Genomic DNA, 12,753 nt, shown 5'->3' with positions numbered 1-12,753 from the left:
GAACGGGGTGGTTGGAGAGCCTGGGATGGGAGGGAGCAGTGACGCAGCTGCAGGAATGAAACACCTCTTCAAAGGACTGCTTTCCTGTGAGGCAGTGGGAAAGCGATGTGAAAGGGATGGAGTTTTTCCTTGGCACTGGCCCAGGCTCCCCAGGGAATGGGCACGGTCCCGAGGCTGCCAGAGCTCCAGGAGCGTTTGGACAGCGCTGCCAGGGATGCCCAGGGTGGGGTTGTTGGGGTGTCTGGGCAGGGCCAGGGGCTGGACTCGATGACCCTTGTGGGTCCCCTGTGTATTCCATGACACTGTGTCCCGGTTTTCCAGCCACCATGAGTGTTGGATTTCATAACATAAACCTTGTCTGCTTGAAATGAAGCTGCTTATTTTTCATGCTTCCCAGTGACCTTGAGGGAATAATTGGACCTTGGAAGATTGTTGTCACATCCTCAGTCAAGTGTTTCCTTCATTGAATTGAAAAATGCTTGGTACCTTCAAGCTGTGCCCCTTAGCTGTGATTTCTGAAGGGGATTCTCAAAACTGATGGGAAAGGTGTAGCTCAGGCACCAGGACAGCACAGGCAAGTCACACCTCAGTGCTCAAAAATCAGGAGCCATCAGGCCTTGGCAATGAATACTCCATTTACTGTTAAGACTATTATTTAAAGAAACACCAAACTTTCCCCTAACCTCTCCATAGATACAATTCAGGTGCTGCAAGGCTCTAGAAACACTCCATGGAAAATCAGAGTTTGGCACCTGAATTGGCTTCAAACCACAGATCTATCAAGTCTTGCTTCTCCTGAGTATTTAAGGCACCTTCTTGTTGTCTCTCATCCTCCCACCTGTGATAAATCTGCCCTGCATCCTTTCCTCTCCATGGACAGACTCTTCCTTCTTGCTCTCAGTTTTTGCCTGCTGGGTTTGTCCAGGAAAATGGGGATTTGCTGTTCACCAGGTGAACTGGATGATCTCTTCCAACCCAAACCATTCCATGATTCACTGTGACAGCTGCTGGACAGGGCAGGCAGGGAACATCTCTGGTCATGCAGGCACCAGTGCCAGGCTGGTGTCCACCTACACCAGCTGGCTTGGTGACTGAAACCCAAGAAGAGATGTATTGAGATGAATAACAACAAAATGGCAAAAAGCAAATAATGCCAGAAGTTTTCAGAGAGGAGCCTGGAGGTTGTCACCCAGGGGTGACCCATGCTGGCCACACCTGGGGTTTTCCTTGTGGGAAGATGCTGTGGGAAAAGCACTGGTTTAGAACCAAGCAGGACCCACCCTGCACACCAGGGGAGTCCCTGAGTGGTTCCTGGCATGCAGCAGCACCCCAGGGGGAGCAGGAGATGGGTCCCCCTTCTTGCTGTGGAAGCAGAGGGGCTGCAGGGCTCTAACGGAGCTCCTCTGTTGTGGAGGTTACAGAGCCCAGCCCCTCTGAGCCCCTCCCCGTGCTCCCCGTGCTGGGAGAAGCCTGTCACCAGTTTCTCCGGTCCCCCAGCTCGGTGCTGTCCTTGATCCCAGCATTCCCATGGCAGTCAGCCCTGGTACGCAGCAGCACCCCTGGGATGAAGAGCCCCAAGCCTGGGTGATGCCTGTCCCCCTTCGCCATCTCCTTGCTGCCTCCCCAGCCTTGTGGCCTTGAAGCCCCTGGAGCTGCTGGAGCTGGACCGTTCCCCAGGGCAGGCTGTGGGTATTGGCACACCCCGGGCCCGGCTCTGCAGGGCCGGGTGTCGGTGCTGATCGAGCCCCGTGTGTTCCCACTCGGCAGAGCCAGGAAGCAGCTGGCTTTTGCCTAGGAGATGGAGGTTGTGACTTGCTGCTCATGGAATCACAGAATCATTAAATTTGGAAAAGCCCTCTGAGATCCTCAAGTCCAACTATTCCCCAGCATTTCCAAGGCCACCACTGACCCCTGTCCCCAAGTGCCACATCCACGTGGCTGTTAAATCACTGCAGGGATGGGGACTCCACCATTGCCCTGGGCAGCCCTTTCCTATGCCTGAGCACCCTTTCCATGAGGAAATGTTCCCAATGTCCAACCAGACCCTCCCCAGCCCAGCCTGAGGCCGTTCCCTCTCCTCCTGTCCCTGTTCCCTGCGAGCAGAGCCCGACCCCCCCGGCTGCCCCCTCCTGTCAGGGACTTGTGCAGAGCCACAAGGTCCCTCCTGAGCCTCCTTTGCTCCAGGCTGAGCCCCTTTCCCAGCTCCCTCAGCCGCTCCTGGGGCTCCAGCCCCTTCCCAGCTCCGTTCCCTTCCCTGGACATGCTCCAGCCCCTCCAAGTCCCTTGTCAGGAGGGTCCCAGAACTGGACACAGGATTTGAGGTTTGGCCTCAACAGACAGATTAGGACCAAACTCACACACTTTGGTCTCAGTGGCCTAACAGCCCCAAGGACATTTTCCTGTGCCACAGCTGCCCAAAGCTCTGTGTCCCTCTGCACTCCTGCTCCTGCCACCCAGCTCCAGCCTGGTGCTCTCAGAGCCAGCCCAGCACCTCCAGCCCTCCTGTTTTCCTTGTTGGGTCCTTTAGCTCAGAGCTTACACCAAGCCCACTACACTCATCCCTTCAGCAAACTCTGTACTTCAGGGACTCCCTGGTTTCTCTGTGCCCTGCTTGGGCCTTTCTGACAGGCTCTGGGGGACAGGGCAGTGCAAACTCCTTCCCACCTGTTCAGGATATGGATGCAGTCATCCCACTGACAGCATGACATGGGAATGAGGGAACAGCAGCCAAAGCTGCAGGCAGGATGTGGTCAGGGATCAGTTGGCCCTGTGGATTCCTCCAGGGCTTGGTGTGGTGCCAGCTCCATGTTCCCAGCAGAGCACAATGCAAGGCCGCAGCCAAAGGACGGTGGCAGGAGGGGACTGTCCCTGCAGTGGCAGGTTGGGGTGCTGTTGCCTGCAGCAAGGCTTCATTGTGTGCTTCTGCTCTTTCACCATCATTTTGCAACCACTTTAAATTATCCCCCTCCTTGATGTCCCTTCCCAGGTCCCACGCAGGGGTGGGTGGTAGCAGGAACAGGGAGATTATTTGGGCAAACCAAGCTGGGGTGGATCATGGTTTTCCAAGAGGATTGGCCAGCCAGCTCCCACGCTCTGAGCTGTGCTTCCCTTTGCTGCAGAGGAGCGGGATTCAGCACCTGGAGAGGAATTTGGATGGTGGGTGAAGCCAGCTGGGGCCAGGGAAGTCTCTGGTGTTCAGGTATCTGTCACAAAGTCCTGCTGTTGGAACGCAGCTGGATTCAAACTGTGGGGGACGGTGTACCCAGGCTCTACCAGGGGCTCCCGGCTCTCCCTTCCCCGCTCAGACGTGCCCCACATACTTTGGACTCTTGGGCACCTCTGGCTCAGGCAGTGATGCAGTCTGGTGGGTTTGGGTGCAGGGAATTGTTTGAGGATGGATCTGAGGTTTTTCTACATCCTGGATGAGGTGGGATTGACGCAGGTTCGGTGATGTTTCATCCAGCTCCCAAACTGACCTGGTTTTCTTCCTGGCTGAAGAGCTGCTGCTGGCCTGGAGCAGTGTGTGGAGCTGCAGGACAAGTCGGGGCTGCTCTGAACGTGTGTCATCACCCCATCTCCTCCTGCAAGATGGGAATGCCTGTAATTACCCAGATCCAGGAGGGAGCAGCAGTGATCCACAGTCTTCCCTACTTTAGAGGAGGTTTGGATGCGACCCATGGCTCCACCCTTTTCCTCCTCTCTCCCTGGATGTCCTAAGGACTTGCTGTCCCTTTGAGCAGGCTGTGCACACTGGGACACAGGGGACTCTGGTGACAGTCGCTGGCCAGTGGATCCCATCTCCAGGTCGTGGCTGTCAGGAATTCCCAGTCTGCATTTCTTGGAGAGCAGTGGCACATTTCAGACAAAGCAATCAGGACACTCCTCAACTTTGGAAATAAAAAGACATTCTTTTCATGATGGATTTCATTGCCAAAATATCTGCAGGGCATGTGGCAGCCTTTCAGGGAGGTCAGGGATCCCTTCTGATGTCCTTGTCAGGAAAAGCAGCAGTTCTCCATGTCTCAAGGGCTGTTCTCTGTGCTACGATGAGCTCTGTGAGGGACATATCCAACGGACAGCACATCCCTTTGTAACCTCAAATCACAGCTCTGCTGTGCTTAAATCCCATGACTCTCAATCACAGTGCAGCCAGGAAATCACGAATCTTCTGGATTTAGATCCAGTGTGGTCCCAGTTGCCAAATTAGAGCCTGAGAAGTTGTTCCTGGGCAGGTCAGTGCTTTCCCTGGAGGCTACGGGACAGCCTGGCCCAGACTTGCAGTTTCAGCTGCTCCTTCGTCCCACAGTGGGCTGGACATGTCCCACCTTGGGGTGGACCCAAACCAAGACTCACCATCACACTCAATCCCGGTGTTGATTCCAATCAGTCCTTTGGCTGAGCCACTCAGGGCAGGAGGGAACCCACATGCAGGTCATGCTCCAGCTAATGAGCCTGGAGGAAAATGACCTGGGGGTGCTGGAGATGGTACCAGATATGCCCAGGTGGGCAGGAAGGCCAAGTGTCCCCTCATTCATCCTCACCAGTGCCAGGCCAGAAAGCCCTGCCCTGGTGGTCCCACTGCATCTCCCACCCACCACCAGCCCTCATTTGCTTTGTGTAGGGAAGCAGCTGGGAATGTGTGAGCAGTGGGCACTGCAGATTAATTCATGGACTTGGACACTCCCTGCACAGAAGTAAAGGTGCTGCTCAGGCCAGGAAAGGCTGGGACACAGGACAAGGCTGTCCGTGAGGGCACAGCCACCCCACCATTGCTCTGTGCCAGCTCCTGCCAGGGACAGAGCTGGCATCACTGTGAGCACGGGCTGGCATTCAGCATTTTGCCATGTTTCCTGCTGTAAACCAAATCCTCCTCTCCCGAGGGCATCCATGTCACTGCCTGGGCAGAGGGTGAGGGCATGGCTACACTGCAGCGTTCAGGGGGCCATCATGTACTTCGCAGACGTCATTAACTCACAGGTAACCAATTAACTCAGCCTGTGCAACATCACATCTTCATCAGCTGAGCTTCATTATCACTTTTATGGCCCTGTAAAACCAGTCACGTTAACAGTGCGCCTTAGGGGAACTCTCCTGCGTTCTGATGTTTCAGAACAGCTCCTTCGGGGCTCCTGGACACCCACTGGGCTGACCAGCGACTGGCAGACATGACCTCGGGGGGGGTAAAGTTTATTCCTCGGGTTATTTGTCCTGCTCTCAGGAATACAGGGCAGGGGAGCCCTGAGCGAACGAGTCGCCTCCTCTCTCTCACCCCCACCCCTCACAGCCCCCCCGGCCACCATGACAGCCCCTCCCGTAGCAGTCGCCGCCGCGGGACTCCTCATTGGACAGCGACGCTGCCAATCAAGCGATGGGGCGGGGCCACCGTCGCTGGCCGTAAACTGCCGGGAAAGGCCCCGCCCCCTCTGGTCGCCTGGCAACGGGAGGCGCTGACGGCGGGACCGGGCTCGGGACCGGGCTCGGGACCGGGTTCGGCCTCGGGATCGGGATCGGGATCGGGATCGGGATCGGGATCGGGATCGGGACCGGAATCGGAACTGAGTGCGCTGCAGGGGGTGGAGGTCACCCGGAGCCGGCATCTCCCAGTAGTCGACTCCTGAGACACCCCATCCCACCCCCGGGATGTCCCAGGGCCGCTGGTCCCATAGGCCCCCCGGATCCTCCCGCACCGGCCCCCGAGCTGCCCGCCCCTCACACGGGGGTCCTCCCCACCGGGAATCACCCCTCAGACGGGGGCCCTGGGCCTTCCCGCTGTCCCAAACCCACACCGAGGGGACCCTTCACTTCCTTTAAACTCCCTGTCGGGCCCCCCCGTTACAGCTGTCCCCATCTCCTCCCTCTCTCCTCCTCTTCCCCTGTCCCTGCCAGTCTTGCCAGATCCCCTCTCCCACCTCATCCCTCTGGCAGGGACAGGCCTGGAAGGGTAGAGGTTTCCCATAGAGGTTTCCCACTGGGAACCCTCCCCTTCCCTCCCAGGTGGCCCCAGGGCTGTCCAAGCCCCTCTCCAGACCCCTCTGGGGACTGCAGAGCTGCAGCTTGTGCTGCTCCACCTCAGCTGCTACTCAGAAGCTGTTGGGAGCTTCCTCCCCACCACCCTTTAAAGCCAGGAATCCATCACCCCCTTCCCATGGGTGTTTGACAGCTACTGTGGGACAGAGACCATCTCTAATCCACAACCCGATGTCCTGACCCCCTGCCCAGACCCAGAGAGAACTCCAGCATAACCTCGAACTCTCATGTTTTCCCAATTTACATTGTTTCTCTAATGCTGTCCCCGTGTTTTCCTTTTAGAGAGAAGGGAGATTACGTGACAGCAGCAGCACAGGGACCTTGATTTTCTTCCAGTCTCACCTTGTGTAAGAGCTGCTGTGTCTTTTCTAAACCTCAAACCACCCAGCCCACTGGTGTTTAACTGAATCCATGGCAACAGGGATCCAGCTGCATTCCAAGCATCCTCGTGAAGCAAAGAACCTTGGTGAAGGTCATGGCAACTCCAAGGAAGGCAGGGATCCCATTAAGTGTCATGAAGGTGTTAGATCCACGCCAGTTAAAGCCTGATAGCACAGAGACAGAAAGAATCCTAACTGTTTTTGATGAGGCCATTGTCAAGCTGGAGATCACCAGGTTGATCCCACGGATTATTGGCTCCCTGGAGAGGTTTGCTAGGATGCTGGGACCTGAGATCACAAGCAGCCTTTTGGAGCTTCAGAAGCTTTCAGTGGAAATACAGGACCTGCTCACCAGCCCTGGAGATGAGGAGAGAAGGAGAGCTGTGGAGCAACGCCTGAAATGTTCCCTGAGAAACACCCTGAGGCTCTTCCTGGCCAACCCCTTGCTTTACCATGGACTGAAATACGAAGTTTGGGTGAGACAGTCACCAGCTGATGTGTTTATCAAAGCTTTTAAGGAGTTCCGGGATTTCACACTTGAGAGGCTCCTGACTAGTCCTGATGAAGAGAAGGAAAAGATTCAATTCATGGAAGACATTTCCCTCCGGATTGAGAAAAACACAGAAACTATCTCAGCTCTACAGGCAGAGCTGGAAGCAGCCATCCAGACTCGAGATGAGGAGGTATGATCTTGTGGGAATGTGTTTTCCAACAGTGTTACTGGAGCAAAACTTTGGTAACTAAAACCTGATCCCTTTATTGCAGTTCCCAAAGAGCAAGTTTCAGAAATCCTTTCTAAACCAGATCTTAAACTCAAAATTAATATTTTTCTTGCAAAATATAATGAAAAGGGCTTATTGCATGCTTGATTTTTTAAAAAACTCGAATTTGGCATGTTTTGAACCTGTTGTCACCAGCCACCTTAAACAACGTAAGTCCCTGAGTTCCAGAGGAGTGTCAGGACAGGCACAAACTGCTGTGGTGGTATCCTGGCAGGGTGAGAGTCCCAGCTGCTTCATTCCCTGCTGCTGGAAGAATGAAAAGTCATTACGGGGAGGGATTGCTCTGATTAAAATCCATTTTTAATATCTGCTCTGTCTTCACTCTTGCTTAAAATCAACATTTCTGTGACTCCCAACTCTAACAGCTGCCTTGGAGCATTTGTGATTAATCAGTGATTACATGAATTACATGAATCTTTAATTTTATCTGCAGCTGAGGTGCAGATAATTGACTGGGTACTTCCCAGGCACTTTCCCAGCCTGTGGGCTGTGCCAAGCCCAGAGCTCCTGACAACAATCCTTTGTTTTCTGCCTGTGCTTCTCTTTCTCTTCCCTGCAAGAGAAGGTTGGCTGAGAAGGTTTTGTCCTGCACTCACTGCTGGCAGAGCCAAGGGCCTGCTTTCTCCTTTCCCTCTGCTCCTTGGAGTTCTAGGAATTGAGACGCTTGAGATTTTTATGTGCAATTTGGCAGCTTGTCCAGGACATGGTGAATAAATCTGTTTCACTGATCCCAGCTGGGGATCTCCCTCTCTGAGCTGTGTCCCCCAGACAGTCACTTGGAGCCCAGCCCTCGAGGGAGCTACAGGGCTGCTCCAGGGAATCTGTTTTGGCTGTGCCTCAGGTGGCAGTGCCAGTGGGGCTCGGGGTGGTTTGTTCACTCTGTGCCTTTACTAACAGGTTTCCAGAGGAGCCAGGGGAACATTTCCAAAGCTCCTGTGTAAATCTAACTCTTCCCTCAGCTGGCAGTGGCAGTTCCTTGGTGCTACCTGAGCAGGCTCCTGAGGGTTCCTTCTTGGATCTCCTCTGCCTTTACAAGGTTCTTTCTTCTCCTGCCCACCTTATGCCTCAGGAGCAGTTCCCAAAGGTATTCCTCTTGTTTTCTGGTCTAGATTAACAGCAAGGACAAAAAGATTGAAAACCTCAAAAGCAGCATGGAAAATCTGACCAAGGAGTGCAAGGCTGACATCCAGCAGATCACAAAGGAAGGGGAAAAGCAGCAAAAAGAGGATGAGAAAGCCTCCCAGGACATGTGTGCCAGGCTGGAGCAGGATGTTCTGCGCCTGAGAGCACAGTTCAAAGCACTGGTGCTGGAGCATCGAGCCTCAGAGCTGGTTCTCAGGAAGGTAAAGGGGAGGAAAGCTCTGGGACAGGAGGTTTAAGCCTGTTTGCAGAGCTGTCAGCTCTGGCTGCTGGCTGCTGCAAGGAGTTCCTTGGTCCCTGCTCGTTCCTGGCAGGGTGCACACGGTGTTTGTCAGAGCACACCCGCCCTGTCCTCATGCTCTGCTGATTCCAGTGGAAAGCAGCCCTGCAGCGACAGCAGGGACAGAGCCTGTCACAGGTCCTGCTCCTGCTGGCTGCCTTGGCTCTGGGAACACCTTCACACTGTGCTGTGACACTGGGCAGAGTTCAGGGCAGCAAGGCTGGAGCAGGACAGGTGTGGGATAGTGAGAAACCAGGGATCTGCTGTAGGGGGAGCAGAGCAAACACAATATGGCCTTGGTAGAAAGGCATCTTTTAGAGCTGATTCAGTGTTCAAGGTGGAAAGGGGCTGATGCTGAGGGCTCAGCAGGTCCTGCTCTGCCCAGCTTGGCAGAATAGACAAGCCAAGGAGTCAGGTTGGGCTAAAAGAGGGGGAAATGTGATTTCATAGAATCATCCCAGAATAGTTTGGGTGGGAAGGGACCTTAAAGCCCATCCCATTCCACCCTCCTTCCATGGGCAGGGACACCTCCCACTATCCCAGGCTGCTCCAAGCCCTGTCCAACCTGACCTGGAACCCTTCCAGGGATCCAGGGGCAGCCACAGCTGCTCTGGGCACCCTGTGCCAGGGCCTCTCCACCCTCCTCCCTCCTCCTATTGGGAACAATTCCTTCCCAATATCCCATCCATCCCTGCCCTCTGGCACTGGGAAGCCATTCCCTGTGTCCTGTCCCTCCATGCCTTGTCCCAAGTCCCTCTCCAGCTCTCCTGGAGCCCCTTTAGGCCCTGCAAGGGGCTCTGAGCTCTCCCTGGAGCCTTCTCCTCTCCAGGTGAGCACCCCCAGCTCTCCCAGCCTGGCTCCAGAGCAGAGGGGCTCCAGTCCTGGGAGCATCTCTGTGGCCTCCTCTGGACTCCTCCAGCAGCTCCAGGTGCTTCCTGTGCTGGGCCCCAGGGCTGGGGCAGCTCTGCAGATGGGGCAGAATCCCCCCTCCCCTGCTTCCCAGGGCTTAGGAGATTTCAGGGTTGAGGCATAGCCAGCTCTCAGCCACCAGCACTCCAAAGTCCTTGTCCCCAGGGCTGAGCAGATACAAGAGGAGGAATGGGAGCAGCAGGCCCTGAGCAGAATGTGCTGGTGACACAGAGAACTGAGAACTGGAAAAAGGGGACTTTTCTTCTAATTTTGCTCATCCTGGGTACTCTCTCCAAACCAGCACAACCTCCCATGGGCAGGAAGCCCATGTGGTGATGGGGCATCCGTCACTCTTGCATTGGGTGGTACAGCATGGAGGGCTGGGCACTGGCAAAGCATCAAACCCAAGGTAGAGCTGCGGTACAACCCCCAGAATCTTTGGCAGAGTGGGTGTGTGAGGCAGCTCCTGCTGCAGTTCCTGCCACAGCAGGGCTGCCTGTGGAGAGCTCAGCTCATTCCAGCACTTGGACAGATGCATTTGCTGACCACAGAGGCCTCCTTTCCTCAGCAAGTACAAGTTGTACTTGTGGTCTAAATAGGTCAGGTGGGACCTCATGATGGCCTGGGAGCCCTTGGGACATCCTGGGGCAGTGCCGCACAGGAAATGGAGCAGGAATGATTCCACAGAGCACACATCCAGAGCTGGAGGTAAACTGCCCCAGGTTATACAGCAGTACAGCCACTGCTCAACTGTTTTACAGCCAGAAATATCTCTTTATTTTAAAAGACACCATCTTCTGAGTACTTTCTGTCCCACATTCATGTTTTGCAGTTCTCTCTTGCTTCAGTTTCAGGCTGGTTGCCTCAATTTGTTGATGACTTGCCACATTCCATCAGACACGTTCATTTCCTCCTGCAGAAAGCAACTTCCCAGTGCTGTTCAGCCCCCCAGCTCCATGCTGTAAACCAAATAAAACCCTTTGGGAATGTCCCAGGAGAATCCTCAAACCAGGGCAAACCACATATGTGTCAGCTGAGGGAAGCTTGTCACGGGAGGAGGTGTAATACTCAGATATAAATGATGCTGGGGGTCAAAGCTTCCCTGTTTTCTCACTCAGGATACTTCTTACCAGGCCTCAGATGTCTGCAAGGATCTGATCTTGTTTTGTGTTTCAGAAAAAGTACAAAACAGAGAGGGAAACTGAGAAATGGGTCCAGAAATATGACACAGACATGGCAGAAAAACAGGTATTGGCTTTAAGTGCTTTGCTCTGCCATGAGGTGATTTGCTCAGGTAGATTTCTGTCCAAAGGGACACCTGGCTCTTACCCAGGAGGCCATGGAAATGAGAGGCAGTTCTGCATCCAGATGAACTACAGGAAAGGGATCTTTGTCCTGCCTGCATGTCCAGGAGTCCTCTGCTGCTTTGGCTTTAGGAAAAGTTACATCCTCTGCTAAATCCCACAGTATCTGAGGGCAAATGGGTCACCATATTCTGCCAGTGATGTCCACCTGATGCCAGGAAATGGGTTTTTCAGTTTTGCTCCATTCCTCAATCCCTGTGGTCCTACCTGGTGTCCAAATCCTGCTCTTGTTCCTGCTGGATCCTTGGGGGATGAGCTGGGTGTTAAGGAACCCAACAGCCTGCACCCAGCTGAGCCGTAACAGGCTGAGGGTCACATCAGCACCCCCAAAACTTGTGGCTTTCCTGTTCTTCTAGTATTTATGGGGTTGGATGAAAGCTGCTGGATTCCTAACAGAGCAAAATGCAGGGAAGGGCCTGAAAGCTGCTGCTAATTGTAAGGAATGATCCCCCTGTCAAATGTTTAATAATGGGATTATTTTCATTTCCTTCTCTGTGGAGAAGCAGAAGCCCCATGTTTGGGGCAGAATTTGTCAAGGCAGACCCACCCCCACACTCCTGGTTCCCCAAATCTTCCATTGTGGGAGCATTTTTCAGGGGAGCATCAAGGGACCCAGCACCTCATGAAACTCCCTGGGTACTGGGCACATGCCTTCCTTTTGAATCCCTTCGGAAAGGCTCCAACCAGTTGAGGTTCCATGGCTTTGGGATGGGTTTCAGGACCCTCAGCTGGGAATGTGGGGAGGAGCTGCTACCTGCTGTCCCTGATCCCTGCTGTCCTGCCAGGCCACGTATGAGGAGGTGGAGGCTGTCTACAACAAGGAGAAGGCCCAGCTGGCCCTGCTGATGGAGAAACACGCTCTGCTGCTCCAGGAGTATACTGAGATTGAGGAGGAGCGCAGGATGCTTAAGGAGAAGGCAGAGGAAGCTGCACGGGAAGCTGCCAGGAGGAACGATGCTGCCACCTACATCCAGGCCTTCTGGAAAGGCTACTTGGTGCGATCCATCTACAAGTCAAAACTGAAGAAGGGCAAGGGCAAGGGCAGGGGCAAGAAATAAAGCCCTAAATCTTTTCTCTCCCTGGCAAAACTGCTGTGTCTGAGCTCTTCCAGATAAAAGCATTGAATTTTTAAGGTTGGAAAAGACCTTTAAGATCATCGAGTCAAGCCAGTACCACCATGTTCACCACCAACCCAATTCCTCAAGTGCCACATCCACGTGTTTTATGAACGCTTCCAGGGATGGTGACTCTACCACTTCCCCTGGCAGTCTGTCCCAGGGCTTTAGGACCCTTTCCATGAAAAAAGCTTTGTTAATATTTAATATAAACCTCCCTTGGTACAACCTGGGGCCATTTCCCCATATCCTGTCAAGTCCTGCTTATGTGGATTTGACAGCCCACTCCTGACTTTAAGGCCCTTTCTTGCAGCCTCCCTTCCCAGGAGAGAGCAGAGGCCCCTCTCCCCTCAGATATGCCCAAGGAAGGTGTGTTCCCTTCTTGGCAGCCACAAGAAATGCCAGGATCTGTGAGACGTTGAGAAGTTGGTACCCATGTGGATAGTTTGGAGTGTAGTTACATCAAGAAGGACATTGCCTGTCCAGGTAGACTTCAGTTTCCAAACACCAACAGCCTCCAGGGAGATCTTAAAGCCCCTTACAGTGCCTAAAGGGGCTCCAGGAGAGTGGGAGAGGGACTTGGGACAAGGGCCTGGAGAGACAGGACACAGGGGGAATGGCTTCCCACTGCCAGAGGGCAGGGCTGGATGGGATACTGGGAAGAAATTGTTCCCCCTGTGAGGGTGGAGAGGCCCTGGCACAGGGTGCCCAGAGAAGCTGTGGCTGCCCCTGGATCCCTGGAAGAGTTCCAGGCCA

The 12,753-nt window shown here is 54.2% G+C and overlaps 1 protein-coding gene across 1 annotated transcript; it reads left to right on the top strand.

Moving 5' to 3' along the window:
* Window positions 1–6,455: 6,455 nt before the first annotated feature.
* On the top strand, window positions 6,456–11,940 carry DRC10 (dynein regulatory complex subunit 10; the record flags this gene model as incomplete). Its single annotated transcript, XM_082293139.1, has 4 exons — window positions 6,456–7,090; window positions 8,299–8,532; window positions 10,695–10,766; window positions 11,668–11,940. The coding sequence occupies exons 1-4, from the start codon at window positions 6,503–6,505 to the stop codon at window positions 11,938–11,940; spliced, it is 1,167 nt and encodes a 388-aa protein (XP_082149265.1). The 5' UTR covers window positions 6,456–6,502.
* Window positions 11,941–12,753: the final 813 nt, after the last annotated feature.

This window comes from Coloeus monedula (assembly GCF_965178545.1).
Source record: "Coloeus monedula genome assembly, chromosome: 18".
Taxonomy (NCBI): domain Eukaryota; kingdom Metazoa; phylum Chordata; class Aves; order Passeriformes; family Corvidae; genus Coloeus; species Coloeus monedula.
The sequence above is the reverse complement of the archived record's forward strand: the minus strand, read 5'-3'. Positions and strand labels throughout refer to the sequence as shown.